This window comes from Ammospiza caudacuta, chromosome 2 (assembly GCF_027887145.1).
Source record: "Ammospiza caudacuta isolate bAmmCau1 chromosome 2, bAmmCau1.pri, whole genome shotgun sequence".
In the NCBI taxonomy this organism is placed as follows: Eukaryota; Metazoa; Chordata; class Aves; order Passeriformes; family Passerellidae; genus Ammospiza; species Ammospiza caudacuta.
The window spans coordinates 78,902,903-78,924,523 of NC_080594.1; the positions used below are offsets into that span (position 1 = coordinate 78,902,903).

General features: G+C 38.6%; 1 protein-coding gene across 1 annotated transcript in view; it reads left to right on the top strand.

The window, feature by feature from the left end:
- The first annotated feature begins 21,057 nt into the window (after positions 1-21,057).
- GPC6 (glypican 6) overlaps positions 21,058-21,621 on the top strand; it is a 723,711-nt gene continuing 723,147 nt past the window's right edge. Inside the window, exon 1 of the mRNA XM_058825364.1 lies at positions 21,058-21,442. Coding sequence (XP_058681347.1) covers positions 21,058-21,442 — 385 coding nt within the window. The remainder of the gene's footprint in view (positions 21,443-21,621) is intronic.

The window sequence follows — 21,621 nt, forward strand, 5'->3', positions numbered from 1 at the left end:
ATCAACAATTTTTCCAAAACCAGCTACTGGCGCTGAGACTGAATTTCACAATTCATTGTGGCCCACTGCTGATGCAAGTTCGTGTGGCTCATTGATTTTTCCCTGTGTTAAACAAACTTGGTCACGCTGGTTTTCTCCCAGCCTTCAAATCATGATGGGATGTATTTCCTCCTGTATATTTAATCTTTTTTATTTTATGAGTTATGATGAGTAGGGAATTTGTAAAACTAAAATAATAGACATAAGAAAGCAGGAAGATAAGTTTGATTTGGAAGGCCAATCATATGGTCATTTCAATTTTCAATAATGTCTTAATTTTGAGGTTTTGATTCAAATCTTGAAAGGAATGAAGATTTTGTACTGGTTTTGTCATTTCAGAAGGAGATTCAGTTTATAAGAAGGTCAAGATTCAGCAGCCAAGACCATTACTCTTTACACAATTTAAAGCATATGCATAAAAATTCATAGTTGATTAAAATGTTATCTCCCGGTTTTTCTGCACTTCCTCCTAAAGGCAATGAATGAGAAAATAAGCTGACAAACTTTTGTGAATATTTCCTGATGAGTTTGTTTTGTTAAACCATAAAATTATTTCAATATAGACATTTTTTCGTGTTTTTCTTTGGAAAGGATGATATTACTACATAGTGAACTCAGAATTCAGATGACTTCTAGCTGCTGCACAGATTTGGTTTATTTTATTTAAAGATCAAATTGTGCTTATCCTTTGGAAGATGGGTATTGTCAAAGAAATTCCAGTTATTCAAAATCAATTCCAAAGAGGAGAAAAAGAAAGATTTAAAATTAGGTTAAGATTACTTTTCTATGTGGTGTATGTACTATCACAGCATATTATTAGAAAAAAAGGATCTAATTTTTTAGTATAGAGTGAATGTTTTTAATGATGTTTTCTGCTTTCTAAAGATAGAATCAAGCTAATCAGCTTGCTGAAGTTTAATTTATAATCTGGTGCTGTCCATTTTGCATATTTGGATACTATTTGCATAAACAATGTAGCTCCTATTATAAGCTTTTCCCAAAAGATTACAAAAATACTAATTAATCCAATTTACATGAGGATAGAGATAGTGACCTGAACATATTTACTTTTTTTTTCTTTTTTTAACCAGAGTAAAAAGCATTTTTCTTTTTTTTTTTTTAAGATTCACACTTTACCCTTACAGAATTGTGTTCTAATAAGCATTGTTGTTTGAAGTTTTCAAAGACAGGGCTCAATTCCCTCAAAATAGATTATTCTGTGATTATATTCCCTGGATATTGACTGATATGAGGCACCCATTCAGATGAAAATGAAATCTGGAGTCCTGAGCACTCTCAACACTATAAATAGCCTCCTTTTGGTCTTATATTCTCACATGCTCATAAATGAGAAATTTGTGGAACAGGTTAACCCCGCTGCTGTGTTTGCCTTTGAAAACTGAATATCTCTTTTTTTTTTTTTTTAATTTTTTTTTTCTTCTGGATATCTCTATATTCATGTTTTTCAAAAAGGAAGTGCAAGGCTATATTAAAATTTGTGTGAGTGAAAAAGCAGGGTTTGATAGATTTAAATCCCTGGGTGATTGACAGGTACCATCTTTGCATTCAGCATCACTGCAGTCAGTGAGCTGGAGGGTTCCAGAGAGAGTGAAAACAAAGATCATACCCTAAGGATTGCTTCTCCCAGTACTAGCAATAATAACCCTGAGTTTTGTCCTCAGGCAACACACATGAAAACAAAAACAAAAATAAAAAGAAGTACATAAATTATTTACGACTATTAAACATTAAAACAGCAAAGGGTTTTTTTTCAGGGGATTTGATGTGTCAATAAAATAACAAAAAAGGAATAACAGCCTACTCTTCTGTATTCTCCCATTGGCATCCAAATTGAAGGGAAAATGGCAAGGACAGAATTTCTATAGATTGTCTGTGCGAGGTTACTTGAGTTAAAAATGTGGGTGCAAATTAATATAACTCAATCCTTCTGTTACGTGTGGTGCAACCTTTTCCCATTGGTACACAGGTCACATTGCCTTGTGAGTTTATGGGATCTCTCTCTGCTTTCCCAGGTATAATAGAATGGCTATGTCTGAATAAGCAACTTTTCCTGGTTCTTGGCGATGTCTGCATCTCACAGACACGAAGCAAGTGGCAATTTTATCGTGCTGCAGAGATGGAACAGTTGTGCACAGGGCCAAGCTGCATCCAGCACTGTTTGCAGCGGCTCCAGGTATACATCCCTTAGTGTGAAGTCTCCTGGTTTTGCCTATCTGGACAAGATCTCACAGTTCTGTTATTTTTGGGTCAGACCTTCTGTACTGTCTCTTGTACTGCACTGTACATCCTTGTGGTTACTGTGGTGGGCTGGGGCTGGCCCCTGAGCTTCTGCAAGGATGCTGGAGCAGACTGATGGGACAACTTTCCTAAAGTCAGCAGAAACAAGATTTTCTAAGGATGTGAAAAGAAGGAAAACATGCATGTCTACCTTATCTTTCCTTAAAGGGAACTTATTTTTTAGACAATGTAATTTTTTGCCCAGTCTAGTTCATATGGCATTCTGGACAATTAAGCATGAATCATCTCAGTCTTTGACTTTTTCCTTGCCTTTAAAAATATCAAAAGTGTTTTTCTGTACAGCTTTTTTCAACCCGCAGTTTAAAATTCCTGTTGCTTTCCTGAAAACTCTGTGGGCTCTCTCCAACATCATGTACAGAACCATGGCATTTCAGTCTTGGTCCTTCAGAGGTGCTGCACTCTTCTACGTGTTTCTTCTCCCCTTGCTCCAAATTTTCCCAGACTGCTTGCTTTTGCTGGCATTTTTCAGAAGGAAAGTGAGGAGACAAGTTTTCAGCTGGAACAAGTTGCTGAATAAATAGGTATGCTGCATTGTTTCTGACGGACTAATACTCAGAGGGGTAGGACGTGATGGAAGAATGATCAGGTTTTGGCAATTATGTGGCAAATAAACTGATTTTCTAGTTAATAATTTTTCCATGTGGAATTGTGGAATAGCTCCATGTTTATAAAGAAGCAATTATCTTGTCTTATTGGTGTAATTTACTAATGATTTTTCATTTAGTTTAATGTTGAATGAAAAAAGCTAAAATTGCTTTGGTTTAGAATAGAGATCATTTTATTGGAATAAAATTGCAGCATGGATTTTAAGATGTCCTAATATTGGCTTTATTAATAAGCAATGCCTTTTCATGCCGCAGATATATTTTACATTCATCTGTTGTGTAAAGACTTATCTCTGGATAATTGTCTCAGCTTGCTTATTGGTCTGCCACTTTTCTCGTGTCTGAAGTGGCGTCCTGATTTCAGCCAAGGACAGAGGGAATTTTTTGCAGTACCTGTGAGGGGGCAGAGGCTGGAGATGTGTGGGAATGACTGAGACCCTACTGTTATTTGGTATCACCTCATGTCCTTGCCAGAGGCTGGGGAAAGGCACTGTCTCTCCCTTCCAAGAAGAAGAGCATTCCTTCCTGGTGAGGGAAGGGGGGTGAGCAGTGGTGGGATAACACTGGTCCTGACTGGAGGGTGCTGTGGCTGTGGTAGGGTTGAGCTCCACACTCTCTCTTTTGCACACATTTGTTATCAATATTGTTGCTGTTACTGTTTGCTTTCCTATCTTATAGCTGTTTCCAGTAAACTCTTCTTATTTCAACCTGTGATCTTTGCATTTTGTGTTTCCAGCAGCAGAGGAAGCAAGTGGTGGCATGGGGAATTTTTTTAGCAGGACTACTAAATTGGAGAATGCCATTCCTAACCCACAAGTACCTCTGTGAAGCTTCAGCCTGGACTACAAGGACAAAAAACCAAAGCATTTGAAGCCAGAATAATGTTAATAGTGTATTGTCAAATATGCTATTTGACAACAGGGCAGGGCAGAATAAGGGCAACAGGGCAGAATAAAATTCATCTTCAGTTAGATTAATCTTTTCCTGTTACCTTTTACTGTGGTTCTAGTCATGGCTAAGTTTATTAAAAATTTGATTTTTTGGCCCTTTTCTGCATTATATGCTAAAATAAAGCACCAAAAGGAAGAATCCTACATTTGTCATGACTTTTAAATAATATTGTTTGAAAAAAGAAACAACCAACCAAGGAAAAAACCCAAAAATATGGAAATATCAAATCAAATCACAGTCCCATGACTCCCTGAAGGAACTACGAATGTATTAGTCCTGTGGTTTCAGGTTGGTTTTTTTAAAGCTAAATTATGATGCTTTTTGAGTTTTGTCCTGTTTTGAGCCTTAAGCTGCTGCAAGAGAGTACATAGCAGCCCAGTAACCAAAGCAGGTTAGACCTTCAGTCAGTTCTCTAAAAGTCTCCCTGACAATCCTGATGTTGCCAGACATTCCGGGGAATTTGTCATTACCTATGCTGGTTGGACTGCAAATGCCTCAAGAGCACAAACCCATCAAGCCAGCAAATAATGCTCTGCTTTTGAGTGTGGACAGTGGAGTCACGAGCATCCCTGAGCAGTGGTTGCAAGGAGAATTTCTAGAAGGCTTTGAGATACTGAAGCTCCAAGGATGAAACAGGAACTATGTGTCTCAAAGCCAGAAAAAGTTATTTGAATGAGAAGCATGGTCAAAACTAATAAAACAAGAAAACAGTGTTAATTTCATATTTTATACTGTCTTAATTTTTATTTCATTTGCTCAAAAGAAGAATAAAAGAACAAGTGAGAAAATTCAAATGAATTATATTAAACTTGAAGGCTGTTTAGACCATGAGAAATAATGTACATGTAAACTTTTCAAACGCATCTACTAAGTATTTTTCAAGAGAAAAAGACAAAATAAATACAGACAATAAAGACAAAATTAATTTTTTTAGCAGTCTTCTAGTCTAAAAAACATGAGGCACCCATTACTACCTTATTTCCTTATTTGTGTGATAATTTCATGCATGCACTGTGTGGCTTGTACATATACATTTACTTGGAATTTAGGCAGAAATTGCGTTGTAAACTTGTTGACAAGTTATTTCCTTGGTGTGTGTTTATGACTTGGTGTGTGTTGGGGAGGCTGCAAGAGTGAACCTTAAGCTTTAAAAAAATCATTGTTATGTTTGATTTGCAAAGTTTGAGAGGCTTTATTTGGTGTAAAGAGATGATTTAATAATGTATGTTTGCAATTATAAGCATGAAAAACATAGCTTGGTGTTTCCAGGTTTCCTTTCTGTCTCAATGACAAATAAAGTCCTTGGTTTTACTCATTACAGATCCTGTGTATTTTCACAGAATTTGCATTATGCAAGTAGGTCACCAACAACCTCAAAGTTACTGTGCTGTTTGAATCCTGTTGTGTGAACACAAAATGGAAATTCATTTGAAGAGATGTGATTTCCTAAAGGGGTTTGGAAAAAAATAATGAAATTATGCCAAAGTTTTGTGCTGTACTGCATCCTTTTTTGATTCTTTCTCTCCCTTACTGAAATAAGCTTGAATGGTCAACATGGTAAATTATCTGAATCAGCTAATATTAAATTTCTGTTAATTAATCTACTTCATAACTTTACCTACTGATTTTATTAAGCTCAGTTCATATTTTTCATTCTTGCTTGATTAACAATTCTATCTCCCCATTTACTAGATGAACTCTGAATCTTCAGTAAAAGGAAGTATTTCAAAGTATCCTGGTTTTATCTTTTAAATCCCCCCAGTCTATTTAACTGAACCCACAACGTATTTTATGTCAATAAGTGATAGTCTTTACAACCTCACAGTACAGTCAAGGATAAAAAGTTACATGGATATGAAATAAATTGATTTGAAATATTGTTCTGTTATGGCAAGAACGAGTTACTGGTGTTTTTCTCAAGGGTTTGCTTCTGTGTGTTTTCTTATGCTACCAATGTATTTTTAGATTATGTACTGCCCAGTGAGTTGTTTTCTGTTATCTTCTTATTACTGACTGAAACACAACAAGTGCTGAGTTAAAATCTTATTATATCAGACTGCATCAGATAAGTGAATAGTGTCTTTGTTGGTTTTTTTACTGACCACATATTTGAACCCAAAATTGTAAGAAAAGAATAAAGAAATCCCAAGCCTCAAAAGGTATTGAATATTATCTGGAAAAATTGTTGTCTCAAAAATCAGAGAACCTGAGGCTGATCAGGTGGTTCAAGTCTGTCTCTTCTCAGCAGACAAAAGGGAAGTGTTGCTATTTAGGACAATAAGGAGTAGGCTTGGAAAGATGCATAACAAGTTTTCTGATTTGGGATTGCTGATCTCTCTAAAAAATCTTTCCTGTGCATTTTTAATGTACTGATTATCACACTCTTCTTCAGCTGCTGGATTGCGTTGCAAAACCATATTTCATAAACTGATCAATCTGATAAAATCTGTTTTGTAAAGCATAAGTATTCTATCTTTTGACCTATTTTAACTATTACCTTAACTCTGGAAAGGTTAGTGTGTCAATATGTGACACATTCTAACAACCTGGTACTGCAAGCTGCAGCCTCTGAGGTTACAGCAGGGACAGATGGTAAATCATCTGAATCAGCTTGGGGGGGAAAGTTTAGGGAGGGAGTGGATCTGTGTCAAGAGGATGCTCCCTTTGCCAAACCACTGAGGGGAGGAGAAGAAAACGTGATACAGAGCTGGGTGGGAAGAGGAATTGTTCCCTCTCCCATTATAAAGGCCACTGGGTGTCATGTTTTGCTGCTGCTTGGCATTTGTTGACAGAAGAGGAGCTCAGACTTGCTGTCTGTGTGTGGAAATCCAGATTACTTTAATTAGGATACATTCCCTTCAGTGGGGCATATGCATGAGTCTGCATTTTCATTCAAGTTTTCCGGGGTAGGAAAATGTGATGCAGGGCCACCACCTGCTATCTTCGTAGCCCTTTTCCTTGTTCTTACATTGTTGCATCTCCATCACTTCTGTTTTCCAAAGCATGACCGAAGTTTGTTTTGTGGCATTATGGAACTGCAGAAAGACATCAGTTGGGAGAGCAACTTACGCTGGTGATCCACAGAGTGGGAAGAGCAGGAAAGTGAATGGGGTAGAAGTAATGAAAACACCTTTGATTAATCTTCACCTTGAGGCAGAGTGAGATATATGATTACATCCTCAGGAAAGATGAAAAAAAGGCATTTAAGAAAGATTTAAATATCTAAAAAGCCATACCTAGCAGAATACGTCCAAATTGTCTAAAATGTACACAGTATGAAGAAAATAAAAACCACTTCTTGTAGAAGCCTTTAAAAAGTGGGACATATCCCAGAACAACCATACTATGTCTGCCACATGAAAGTATGAGAAAGGAAAATGAACCCTTGTTCTGCATAACAATCATTTTGTCATTGAAGAGGCACAAAAACAATTCCAAGAGTTCTCTGCTGCTGGAGTAATGTTTTCAGTCACTGATGCTCTCACCTGCTTGCTGTGAGCATGTCAGAAGGCTTCACTGCATCAGGGAGCAAGAAGGGGTGTACATCCACCCTGATAGAGCACGTGTATATGAGAAATTCCGTTTTCTATCTGTAAAGAGGACTACTATCACTGGCAGCTTCTGCCACAGCTCAGTTATCTGCAAATAAAGGCTTTAAAAAGGTGAAAGCAGGAAGAGTGTTGCCAATATAAAATTTACATTCTGTGTTTCCTGTATCACAGAGATGGGATGTAACCATTGACACTTGTTCCTGTGTTGGAGCTCTGAATGATTTTTAAGTTGGGATTTGGTGTACTAAACCACCTCAGATGAGTAATAAAATGGAGATGATTTAATACTATGTAATTTGTTGGCTGCTTTAAATAGGTAAATATTTGTCAGTAAAACTGTCCTTTTCCAGCATCTGCAGAAATATGCTGTGATTCAAATGGCATTATTCTACCACCCACAGAAGGTTTTTTCTCAGAGATCACAGAGATTGAGATGATAAAAACATTCTAGTAATAAATATGTCAGAGGAATATTTCTATTGCATGGATGCTAAAAGTTGAATCAAGAGAACATCTACCTTAAGCACTTCTTTTTTTTCTTCTTTGTTTTTTTATGAAGGTCTGTAAAGAAAAGGATTGATTCATCCTGTATAGTATTACTTCTGAGGAATAAATATTTTTTCTCCATTTTCCTCCTGTAATCTGAGGTATTGATCTCTTGCTGTGAATATTCATTTTATATATTTTCAATTGTAATAGTAAAATGAATATTGTTATTAGTCTGTCAACATTTCATTTCATCAGCTTACTCCTTAGTGAGAAGTAACATCTTGGATGAATTTAAGACAGTTAGTTTTAAAAGGATTTTTTCTTCCTGAAAAGTAAAGCTATTTTTTTAAGCTGACGTTGATTAAACTCTCTACCTTATGTTTGGTGGCATTCACAGAATACCATCTATAAGAAAACCAGAAAAGGAGATAACTCTGATATGATGAAGGGTGGTCCCCAGGAGGAATATTAGTTCAACATAGATTACATGCAGTCTTTTCCTTCAAAAGTACAAGATGGGAAAAAAGATACTGGGAGCTTTATACAATGAAAGACTTATCAGTTTGTATTTTGTGGGATGATTTAGGTGAAAATATCTGTCTTCACTCATCAGCTAAAATCACTAACATTCTGGATTTGACCAGTTGGAGATTAAGATGTATTTTGTGACTTAATAGATAAAGTGAAGTGGAAATGTATGGGGTCACATTGTGGGGTTATAGATTATGTCACTAAATTTTGTAAGCAATCATTTAAACTGAGGTCTCTGTCTTCCTATTTAGATATTTTGTAAGCATCATCCTCTCCTATTGTGCCTAAACATCCTGGTTACTTTGGAAAGTAACTATCCTGTAAAATTCCCAGGTGTTAATTCTTTAGCCAAGATTTGCTAGCTGCAGAACATCTCAGCCACTGCTAAACTAATACCTTCATAAATATTTCCCTGGTACAGGGCCGATGGTTATTTTACACAGGGATTATTTTTGCAGTGATCTCTGTCAGGAGAGATAGGGTCTGATTAACACTGGTCACCTTTGCCAGCTGGATCTTTAATCACAGACTCTGCAATAAACAGAGAAATGTAATCAATAAAATTGCAGATACTATGAAGAAATATAGGTGGGGACTAAAAGTCTATTGATAAAATCTGGTGATTATTTCTCATCAAGACTTTAGGATGTTATCTTCTTTGCCTGTAACACTACCTGGAAGAACTGAATAGGCAATTATTAATAAACATTGCACAGAAAAAAACCTAATAGATCCTCTAAGCTATGTTTTTTTTTAAATTTACTTTTATTTGCTTGATTTATCTTTTTTCTGTATTTATTTCTTCTGCTTCTTACCATGGGTTCATTTGGTCGACAAATGAGTTATGCACACTAATTTGAAATTTGCACCATTCTTTACTATAACTTTATTGTAACTTAACATTTCAGGTAACCACATAACTTAAAGCCTTTCTAGAAAGTGATCAATTACTTTCATTTAACAAAGATATTGTATATTTGTTTTGCTTTTCAATTAATAAATAATAATTTTTATCCTGTTATTATACATAAACCTTATATAAAACCACAATTTCCCACAATTTATAAAATCATCCAACTTCCCCATGTTTTCTTAAGCCTAAAATTTCTTTTTCTTCCCACATGTTTTTAAGTCTTTGAGAAAAGAAACACCAATCCCAAAAAAGAACAACAACAAAATCAAATAAAACTCCTATGTACTAAATGTGGTAAATGAGATTTTGACTTACAACTCTTTTGTTTCTTTTCATAGAAGTTGCATGCAACTGTCAAGGATTTTCAGGGGAAGAAAAATGGATACATGCCTTAAGTTTGACTTCTTTATTAGCCAAAAATTTAGTAATAAATCTCTCTATGCAAAAAAATGCCCAAACTCAAATCATAATTCAAAGTTAATATTACAAATTTAATTTAATGCATCATGTATAGAATACATGTTTGAAAACTCTAAACCTAAAGGACAATTTTAAAGAAGTAATTTTATCATTCAAATCACCTTTGAAACCAAGGAATGGCACCATTTCTCTTGATGATTTTGAACATATTTTCTTCATTTCTTTATCAAATACAACAAAAATATGATAATTATGTATATAATTTCATAAATTCATGGTAAACTGTCATTCTTTTCTGAAAACAATTTATCATTGATAATCTAAGCTAGCAATTTGAGCATAAACTTCTTAGGCCTGAGCATAGTTTCTAAAGGACAGTTATGGGCATATTTGCAGTATTCATGGCACTATTCAATACTTAGTCATTAATTATCTTTAAAACAATATCCTATACATGTCAATGTTCAGAAACCTGACACTATCTCTGCAGGTGAAAAGCAGAATTCTTTCTTGTGTTATCTGTGCTTGCTTCCACATATACTTTAAAAAATATGAAATAAGTTGTGGTTTTCAAATTCAGATGATCTGCCACTTTTATGAGATCACATAAACATATTTCTAGAAGCTCTGCAAATGTATTTCAGGGATGAATTCAGGATAACAATGGAGTTAGTGAGTGAAATCTTTCTTACCCACCACAGCAGAAAATGTACACTGCATGGTATTCATCATGCTCATTTTCACTCCAGTAATCGCCCTGTATTTCAAAATGCCAGTGTAACTTTATTACCAACTGACAAAAAAAAAAAAAAAAAAAAAAAAAAAAAAAAAAAAAGAAAAGAGAAGATCTTGTGGTAGACAGATAGCATAAGGGTATGGAAATGTGCTCTTCAGCTAAATACTTGCATGTGCCTTACACGTCCCCGGTGTTTTGACTTATGTTATTAAGTCTCTTGCTTAATCCCTGCATTTTTGCAAGATGCGTGTGGTTTGGTATTCAAGTGATGTTCAGACTTGTAGATTACAGATATAATGCAGTGAAGCTGTCCCCTAAGCTTCTCTGACAAGATGGTATGAAGCTTTCAGGTTGCATGCAGATGTAGTCCTTGAGTTGATGCACAGGGGGAAATTACCAGGACAGACAGGATACGGACAAACACAACTTCAGGGGCTCCTCAAAGTTGGTGGCTGCAGCCCTGGGGATTAGAGGCATGACACTTCTTCCCTACCAGAAACAAGGGCTGGACTGGTTTGGAACACTGGTTTCAAATAAACCCTGGTTTGGAACACTATTTTTTTCACTGAAAGAGTGCACAGACTCATTAGGAAGGGGAATGTGCAAATTCTACCGATAACAAGGAATCTTCTTGCATTTTCCTTCATTTTCATTCTTCACATATTTTGTGTGGTTAGATACAGAGGGTGCATTATCCCATTCTATACATGTCAATTGTTCTAGTTGTTACTATCCATTGTTTGGCAACTTGTTTTTGCCTGTTATTACTTATCTGAGTTTTCCCTGGCTATTGATCTGGAATTTTTCAGCAGCTGGAGTCATAGGAGTTCAGTAAATCTAAACTGAAATCCACACAAAAGGACTCTGCATGTGGGTGGTTTATGTACACCCAAATGCAATATAATGCACATGGCCAGGCTAACTATGCAACATTTAGCATATTCATTTAAACATATGCAATTTACATACATCAAGTAAATTACAAGCAGGGACAGTATCTGTGAGGAAATCAATTGCCATAGTTCTACTGAGATTAGAGTATTTTGATTTTTTTTTTAAACTCATGATTTCTGGAAGAGTTTTGCTTGGTTTTCAAGCTTTGCTTGTTTGGTTTTTTTAAACTTTGCATTTAAAAAAAAAAGATACATGATATAGGAAAAGCATCATAAGACTATTCTGTAACACTTCTCTGGAAATAAAAAATTTACAAAAGGATCTGCATAGTGTGCATGCCAAGATACCAAGGCTCACTTAAACTGACATTAAGATATCTGTCGTTTCTAGGGAGGTCTCCAAAGCCACTCTTCACAATTATGAGTTTTATCAGCTGTGTATTTTGCAAATATTTATGGTGGTAGGATTTATGCTCATTTTAACTTGAAAGCAAGCAGCAGGAAGCCTTTTTAAGTAGACAGAAGAGAATACTTATTAAGGAAGCATAAGAAGGATATGAGCTAAAGCTTTTATATTGAATCAAGAAGAGTCCAATCACTACATGTGCACTGAAAGAAAATAGGATCAAATAAAAAAGTCAGGAAAGGAAAAAAAAATACAGAAGACTGGATTCTAGGTGTAGACATCACAGCACTGTTCTTCTGCTCAGCCTCAAAAAAGTATGCACCAGTTTCAGTCGTTCCAAACCAGTTTCGTTGTTCCAGTTTCACAAGCCACAAGAAGGGAGCCATTGCTGTTCATACTAGTGACTCCTATAGGCAACAGCTATCCTATGGAAGAACAAAGAAATATGGACCTGGGTGCCAAGTTCTTTTCAGAAATTTTCAGAATTTTTTTTCTTTGTACAACTTTATTTCTCACACAGGAATTAGAATATCACATTGAGGACCTAGAGTTATAGAATATTATATGTTACGAGGGACTTCAAAAAGTCACCTGGTCCCACCCCTACTGAAAATAGCAATACTGAAGGGTAAGAATCCCAATTTTTTTTCCTAACAATAATGGAAAACAATACAAACAGGCTTAATGAATTTCTGCATGTTCATCCATCTTCACACACAAAACTCCCACAGATAACACAGAAAAATCTCTTCTACTTTTTTTTTTTTTCTGTTTATTCTTAAGGAATTGACACCTGACTTTCTGACTGCAGAGAAGCTTGTCTTCAAAGATTTGAGGCTGAAAGCAACTCCACAGCAGCAAATTTCCAGGCTCTCTCTTCAGCACCTTCTCTTCACTAGGGAACGAAGGGTGCAACCCTCTTGTCCTCACAAATACACAACCCTAAGACTTTGTCAGATAATTGAAGTGTGTTAGTCAATTATCTGTGCCTTGTCAGGTTAGACAAATGGTCTTTCAAAAGTTGCCTGGAGGCAACTGGCCACCTGTGCTGCTGCCTTAGTGCCCACAGGGTCTTTGTTCCCCCAGTGATGCTCCTTAGGCAGTGCTGGGGAACAAGCCATAAGAAGTAGGTAGATTGATGGCTCCTATACAAATATTCCTCCCTTTATCTGCTGGGTTCCCACAATCTCTCTACTGTGTTTTATCTGCTTAGGAACTGATGTATTTTTAAGGGTCACAATTTTGTACTTGCTGCAGAGGAAACTGTAGTGGGAAATCAAAGTGTCCCTTTTATTTTTTCCTTCTTGCTTTCTGCAAATAAACTCCTGCCCTTCCCACTCTTAGCACTTTTTAGAAATCTTAACATTAAGACTCTGAGCTCTGGGAAAAAAAAAAAAAGGTGGTGATATGGTTATACTAATGATAATTTTGCTGACAGAGGTGAAAATTATCAAAGGAAGATAAGCTGTAGCATTTTGATGAAGGGTTCATGTGAGGATAATGAAAATAATCTCCAGAGAAAAAGGCATTCTCCTAAAACCTGTGAGTCTGGAAATAAAAATAAAGCATCTGAGTTCTTTAACAAATGCACATTTTATAATTACAGCCAGCTACTGTCTGAAGATTGGAGGGAGGCTGAACACAATGTCTAAGTTTCACAGTAGAGTTAAAGGTAATGCTGGGAACTACAAAGCAGTGTTGAAGCAGTACAGGAAAAGCTAGCTGCCACTAAATTAACCAACAAAGAATTGAAGAAGGACAGATCAATACCCATAACTGATTTTTCTGTATCAGAACTGTAAATCAGCAGAACTCCCTGAACATGAGCATTGTTAAGAGAATACAAACCTTTTCTTTGTAATATCTGCAAAAATTCTCTGAAGAAATTGGGGCAAACTTTGCATGGTTTTTTTTTCTCTCTCTAAGATTGGATTTGCAGCTTGCTGAACAGCAACATAAGGTTATTTTTCTGAACAAATAACCTTAGGAGAAGCGATTCTTTTCTTTAATTACATATGTGGGATTTAGTGTCCTGAGGACAGAAAAAAACCCCAAAAAACTAAGACTTAGACACTGATATTATATAAAACCTTCTGAGTTTTGCCATTTAAAGGTCAAATAGACATGAGCTGTGTTGAATCAAGCTACAAAGTACTTCTGGGACTTAGGAAAGTTTCCCTTCCATGGAATACTACTCAGTAACAAGTCAGAGGGAGCTGAAAAGGAGGGATGATAGGAAAGAACTGTGCTTTCCCATGAAGCAAAACATACCTTCAGAAGGAAGTGCCTGTTCAGCTAGGGATCGTGTAGAATACGGTAATTCCTGCAAACTGCCCTGACTGTGGGAAGTGGAAAAAAGGATAGGTTTTGACAACCTCTGTAACACTTGCAGGGTGTAGTTGGTAAACTGGAGGTTTATGAGGGATTTACAAGGCAGGCACATTCAGTGGAGCTCTGCACTGCTTCCTGCTGGAGGTCTGAATTCATTGAAGGCAATTTATAAATTGGTAATTTCCCCAGATCCAAAGATATAAGTATTTACTTTATATTTAGGTTATCTTCTGTTCTAGGTATCTAAGATCAAAACCAAATGAAGAATGTAATGTTTGAATGGTTGCATTGTCTCTGACCAGAGGGTAGAGCTAGCAGGCTGTTTCTTCTCCAACAATGTCCCAAAGCACATGCCAATGGAAAGTACAGGAAAGGGAAAATTTCTACAGATAATCTCTCATCTTGGCCATTTGGTTGCTGAAGTTATTCCTGAGCCAGAAGTCAGCTGTGTATTTAGCAATTCTTAGGTAATTTCTTTTCCATTGCCTTGTCTAATCTCCCATGGACCCATGTAAATCTGTATTAAACATCCACTGGAGAGACCATAGTAGCAATTCTTTTACATGCTATACAATACTCTATTTTGATTATGGCATTTTGTGCCCACAGCGTGACAACAAGGTGATGACATAATTCCATTTAGAGTACCAAGGAAAGTGAAATTATATTGCTGTGCCTGAGGTGTATCTTCCTTTAATCCTCAGGTTTCTTGCCTGTCTTTACCTAAGAATGTGGCTTTTCTTCTCTCATAGCTTTTCAGAACACGTGTGTGTACAGCAATGAATGCACCATTGCAACCTCCTCCCACCATTCATTTGCTTATATTCCTAAAATATATTTTGGTTTATAAAACTGAAAAACCCAAGAAGACTGACAAGGTAAGCATGCCAAGAAATAAAAGAAAATTTACTCTCCAGTAAAACTGCAGCTATTATCATAATGCATATTCCAAGTCAAGTCTAAGATGTCCCGTATTTTTGCTGAATGTATCAGCTTGTGTGACTCGTTAGGCTCCCATTCATTATGGAAATAGACCAGTAAATTACAGCTTTTGCAAATGCAATCATTATAGCTGTAACTTACAAAATATATTAAGCCCTTTGATCTTTGTCAGAGAACATATCATATACTTTTAAACACATTGCTCGGAAATGGTAATTCAGAAACTATAAACCTTACATTCACAGCTTTAATGCGTATATTATGCTGTACATTTATATCAGGAATAATGTCCATATTCTGTCTATTGCAAATTATCGCTTAAAATTTCAGCTGAACTGCAAACTGATAAAATATGAATGAAAATTGTCCCAAATGAATACCTATGGGTTTTTTGCATTACTCAAGACTATGATCTAAATAAAGCAAAATTTTTTTCTAGTGATAAGGTGTTGGAAATTGAATATTTTGACTCTGTGATTTTTCTTCAGTGTGTTTTCTGTAGTTCAGTATTTTATACATCCAGGTTTAGGCAGATTAAATGACACTACCTTAAATAAGTAGATGGAAAAATTTAAGAAAATTATTACAATGAACAACAGCCCTGGATTGTTTGCTGTAATCCTCACCTGAAAGGAGCAATGGTTCTGCCCAGATATTTTGACTTACCCATTCAGTTTCTGTGCATGAACTTCTACTATTTGTTCACAAAAGGTTTCATAAAATGAGCAGCTAATATAAAAAGTGGCTATTTTCCCAAAATAGCATAGCCTGCAGATTTCAAGAGCAACCACTACTGCTTATTGCTTATAATTAATATGACATCACTGATTACCACTTATAAACCTTTTTTATGGGAGCCTAAGCCTCCTATATTATGCATAACTGAGCATATGGAATCTTAGATCATTTTTTGCCTTCTGTCTCTAAAAATTTTCAGAAGAAAGAAAGCTAATCATATTTCATTATTCTGTGTATGTAGCAGGTCTGTTTTCTTGGCCAGGAATCTGAAAATGTTTTCTAAGAGGACTTACCTAGCAGCTGTGTTGACAATTCTATTTTTGAGTGCAACTTCTAGAGAAAGATGAGTTTTTCACACCTGTGCCTCTGGAGCTCACTTTTTGGAAACAACTGGGCTTTGCATTAATTTTGCAGCAAATACCATTCACTACAAAGAAAAAACCTAAAGTTTCACCTTCTAGCACAGACTGCTAAGGAAGAGCAGTCTGTGCTATACGGAGAAAGTTTTTCTATGAAAGCTCTGGACAGAACATGAAAAATCAGTTAAAAGGCACCTTTTGATGCTGCAATGTATGCCTTCATTGAACCGCTCTTTGAAAAGTTTTATTGGGACAAACTCATAGCTCAGTTTCAATCAAAGTGTTATCTCATTGCAATTAACCATTTCTGGACTTTTAAAGAACAATATCCACCTAGTGTAGACACTGTAAACCTAAAAAAAAGAACAAGTGCCTTCATATCTGTGCTCATGGTTTTACAGTAAAAGGAACATGTTCAGATTTCCCTCTGGGTGTGCAAAGCCCGGAGTGTGGGTGACTTGGTCCTCAATATCAAGGATGTGTTCTATACTCTAAATACTGTGGCAACCTGTGTGTGGATGGAACTTCTCCTACAGTTAAGGCAAGATCCTAAAAGCCCTCCCACCCTCAGAGCAGCTGCAGTGGTGCAGGGGCTGGTGGTGTGAACAGAGGCCACCATCTGCCTGCAGAAATAGCTGGAATGTCAGAGCCACTTCACCAACAGAAATTCTATCAGACATCTGAGAATCTTACTGATTATTTCCTCAACCACTGAAACATTCATGCTAGAAATCCATTATGTGAAAGCTGCAAATCTAGGGAGTGCATAGGTTTAATGGAGAATCGAGAAGTCAGCTTCTCTTTTTTGTGAAGCTGAGTTATGGAGCATTTTGACATTTGCCAAAGCTTTATTGTCAAGTCAGGTGAAAGATGCTTTTGTCTATGCAGTCCCCTTAATACCCACGACAACAAGGAGAGTTTTTTGATAACACCTGACAATAAATCAGTGTATCTTTCAAAGTAACATTATTTATCCTGTTTCTAAAGGGAAATAACTCAAAAACATGAAAAAAGGAGCAAAAATTCCTTGTACAATCTCAATCTCATGCCTATGTACTACGCACTATAATGTTTAAGATCTATAATCATGTTTTTCCACCATGTCCTTGAATTGTTCAGAGCTCAAGATGATAGCTGCTTTGCAAATGATGTAGCAATTCAATACTTATTTTTTTCCTTATTTTTTAGAGATTTCATAAGTCCTTTACATAAGTCCATGAAACTGTCTCAGCCACATGAGGTGGAGTATTCCAGTGGATGAAGGAAATAAAGCTAGCTGTTGCTCCACTTTCAATTGATGTTTTTATGATAATTGGGTGTGAATGATCAGTTTTAATTCATTTTTAATGGAAGTGTTTGGAAACAAAGGTTAAAAATCATGTTTTCTATATTCTTTGCAGATCTTTAGGATAAACTTTGCAAAAAAATCAGTTGGTAGAACTTGAAATGAATGAACACCTATTTGGAAGAACTTGAGGAAAAAAAAGCCCACTTGTGGTAACCGTGGCCAGCAGATGCATTGCAAAGTCTTCATTCTAAGCAGTCATCTATGTTACCACATTGAATGTGTTTGATGAAGGGGGCTCTCCAAGACAGCAAGATTGATTTTCCATCTGATTGCCAAGTATGAAAACCATTAAAAATTTATTTTTAAGTGCTATTTTATCTTTCCAGAGAAATACAAAAGACACAGAAACTTTCCCTGGTGATCAAAATATTCCATATAACTAAAATAAAATGTTTCATTTTCATGCTTATGCAAATGAATTGAGTTGTTGAAAAGTATTCATACCCAAAATTGTTGAAAAGTATTCTTACCCAAAATGTAGGAAAAGCCAGCGTTTTACCCAACAACTCAGCATTCTAAGCTCCTTCACTGATGCACACCAACTCAGGATCAAGTCCATCTCTTCCAGAGAATGCTTTAAGTTGGAGAATGCTTTAATCACCATGTTAAGGAGAAGGAAGGAAAGCTTTAAAACAGAGTTAGAGTTCTTGCCATGAGTTGTGAAACACACCAGTTTTATGGTTTTATTTCTATGGTTCAGCTGGAAAAGGATGGGTATGATGTGGCGACCTCAAACAGCCTCCTAGAGCGAGTCCAGAAATAGGAGAGCTTTTAGCTCATGCCGATGATCTGCCTGGCAGAAGGTGTTATGTTTCTAAGCGATTGCTAAAGCCACTGGCTTAGAGTGCATTCCGACCTGGGCTTTCTTTGGAGCTCTTCCACTTGGTAGAAAATTAATTACATGCATACTGAGAACACACAACGATTCTCCCATGTGATGAGTAGGAGATTTGCTGAAGCCAAAGAAATACCTGTGTGTTTAAACGTGAGCTCCTGGGAGAGTCAGGCATTCCTTACACATTCAGGACTAACTACAACACCACTGGCTGCCTAGGCCACTTGCTTCTGAGGCAGGATTCAAAGGTGGAACTGAGCCTGACTTTCCCATAGCAAGTTTCCCATGTTATATAAAGGCTGTATCATGCTGTCATTGTCTTATGTAAAAGTGCTAATTGTACTAACAATGGTATGAATTCAGCGGGTATTGGCAAAAAATGCATGGGTGAACATGCTCCATTTTTTCTTCTGGCAGATTAATATTTTTCTTACAAAACAATTACCTAGAGGCACCCCTAAATTAATGACAGGATCTCTTTTGCTCTTTTACAGTGATTTTTGCACTTCAGAACAGTTTGCTGATTTTCTTATTTGCATATTTGAATCTGTGTCAACTAACTTCCTGTGGGTTGGAGAAATGCTGAAGATTGGATTGTGGGGGAGTGTGTCATGCTCAATATATGGTAAACTAATGCTTGGCTTTGACCACAGCATAGAAGACAGTTGGAGCAATCCTGAAGAACTGAGGTATGTTTAACATTTGTAACACCCTTCTGATCCTCTCTTGGGGTCAACTGAGTGTATCTTCCATGTATCTTGCACACCCTGAGATCTTATAAACAGATCTGTCAAAAATTTTCTGCACAGTAAATACACAAACCATGTCTAACTTTTCACTAATACAGGGCACTAACACATACTAACAGCTTGTCATTTGTAGTGGGCAGGTTAAGACACTGAGCTCTCTATTTTGTAGGTTGTTATAGAGGGGTCCACTTGCATCCTGTCCTCTGGCAGAAGAGGCTGGGTGATAGCACTTGACACTGTTACAACACACCCAAACACTGCTTACCCACTGTGTGCACAAGCAGTGTCAGAGCAGCGTCATTCTGCTGGGGAATGGGAGGGAAAAGGAGAGAGAAGAAGAAGGAATGACAATGTGGGAGAGGTAAAACAGGAAGGGAGGCTGGATGAACACAGAACACCAGGTATGACCAGGCTGCGTACACTGGCCCAGACCCAGAACTAACACTGCAGCTAATGTGACACCACAGCAGTGTTGGCACCTAAAAATTTCTGTAAAAATGTGAATTATGTATCTTGAATTATGATATGTCATGATACTGCTCTGTGGCTCCTCACTGATAAGTCAGTCTGCAAGATCATGGTCTTTTATTTCTTCTGTTGGGCCTTCTTCACTTCATCCTGTGTCTGACATCTCTCTCTACACTTTGGACAAGCCATCACACTTCTCTCATAAAAAACCACTGTGATATCTTTTAAAACTGTAAGTTTGGATTTTGCTATCAAATACTTTACAGAATATTTTTCTCTTTCCTTAAACCAAGAACAATTCACCTTGCAGGAATTTTCTTCACTTCCCCCATTCAGTTTTTTGCAGATGCTCATTTGCAGAAAAGAAATTTATGGTTTTGTTCCCCTGCTCTCCTCTCCTAGGTTGGCAGGAATTATCCAGGTCAAGGACTGTCATTCTTGTTTTCTCATTCTTTGTGTGATGCACAGAAACATCTTTCCTTTGCTCTTTCCTTTAGAAAATGGACTAATCCTCATTCTAGCTTGTCAGCTCAGGTATTTATGTGTGCAACAAATAATAATGGGGAAAAAGTATTTAAGGGGCCCAGTCTAACCCTGGTACTACACAGAGCAATCTTGCAGAGGAGTAGTACCTTTCTGACGTCTTGCTAGCAGGCAATTTGTAATTTTGGGTCTAGGAGCAGCTGGATTTGTGGTGAGGAGGAAGTTTTTGGGGCTGAGGGTGCTTTTCCTTCCTTCTGCCAGCAAACAGCGATCCACGCCAGGATTTGCTTTCTGCTCCTGTATTCAGTATTTCGGCGATGCAATGTGCAGCACGTTTCTGTGTGTGTGTGTGCGCGTGTGTGTGTGCGTGTGTGTGCGTGTGCGTGTGTGTGTGTGCATGTGCGGCTCTCCCTCGCAGTGTCTTGTCTCCAGGATTTCTCCCTGCCGGGCTCCGGAGGCTGCTCCAGCGCTGCGCGGAGCAGAGGTTTCCCCGGCTCCCGTAAATACAGGCACACGCATCCAGTGCACCACACGCACGCACACCACACACACACACACACACAGAGGCACACAGGCACGCTCCGAGCCGCTGTCCAGTCCATCCCCACGCCGGCTGCTTTCCCCACGTCTCCATCCAGCCCGGCAGAGGCGGCCGGCACAGCTCCGCGGCGGATCCGCAGCTGACGCTGCCCCGGGACTCCGCTCGCAGCAACGCGCCCGCGGTTTTAATCTCCATAAGCTACAGAAGCTACAGACAGATTTTTACCCTCTTTTTTACATTGCCTTTTTTCTTTTTTTTTTCTTTCGGTTGTGGGGATCTGCTTCAGGTTCTGGTTTGGTTTTTTTTTCCTTTTTTTTTTTTTTTTTCTTTCGGCGTGGGGCGAGCGCTCCGCGTTTGGAGAAGGAGCCGGAGGGACGAGGCTACCGCTCTGCTGCCCCCGCCGTGCGCGCATGTGTGCGTGTGCGCGCCCATCTCCCCCCCGCCTCGCAAAAGTTTGCCTGGGCGGCCGGGGGGCTCCCGGGCCGCCGCCCCCGCAGCCGGGGGGCGCGGCGGAGGCGCGGCGGAGCGGCGGCGGCGGCGGCGCGGGACTTGCGCGCCGCGCGGGAGTTGCGCTCCGCGCCATGCCGGCGGCGCGGGGGGCTGCGCGGCGCTGCGCCCTGGCGGGGCCGCCGCTGCCGGTGCCGCCGCCGCCGCTCCTGCTGCTGCTGCTGCTGGTGCTGCCGGTGCTGCCGGCCGCGGGGACCGAGGGCAAGGCGCGGAGCTGCGGCGAGGTGCGGCAGGCGTACAGCGCCAAGGGCTTCAGCCTGGCCAGCGTGCCCTACCAGGAGATCGCAGGTAAGGACGGGGCCGGGCGCGGCGGGGAGCGGGCGCGGGCGGCGGAGCGGGGCCGGTGCTGCTGCCGCCGCCGCCGGGCTGCGCGCACGCCCCACGGAGCGCGGCCGGGATCGCGGCGCTGTGTGCGCGCAGCGGAGCGGCTCTGCCCGCCCGGGTGCCGCCGGGGGCTTCCCGGAGGA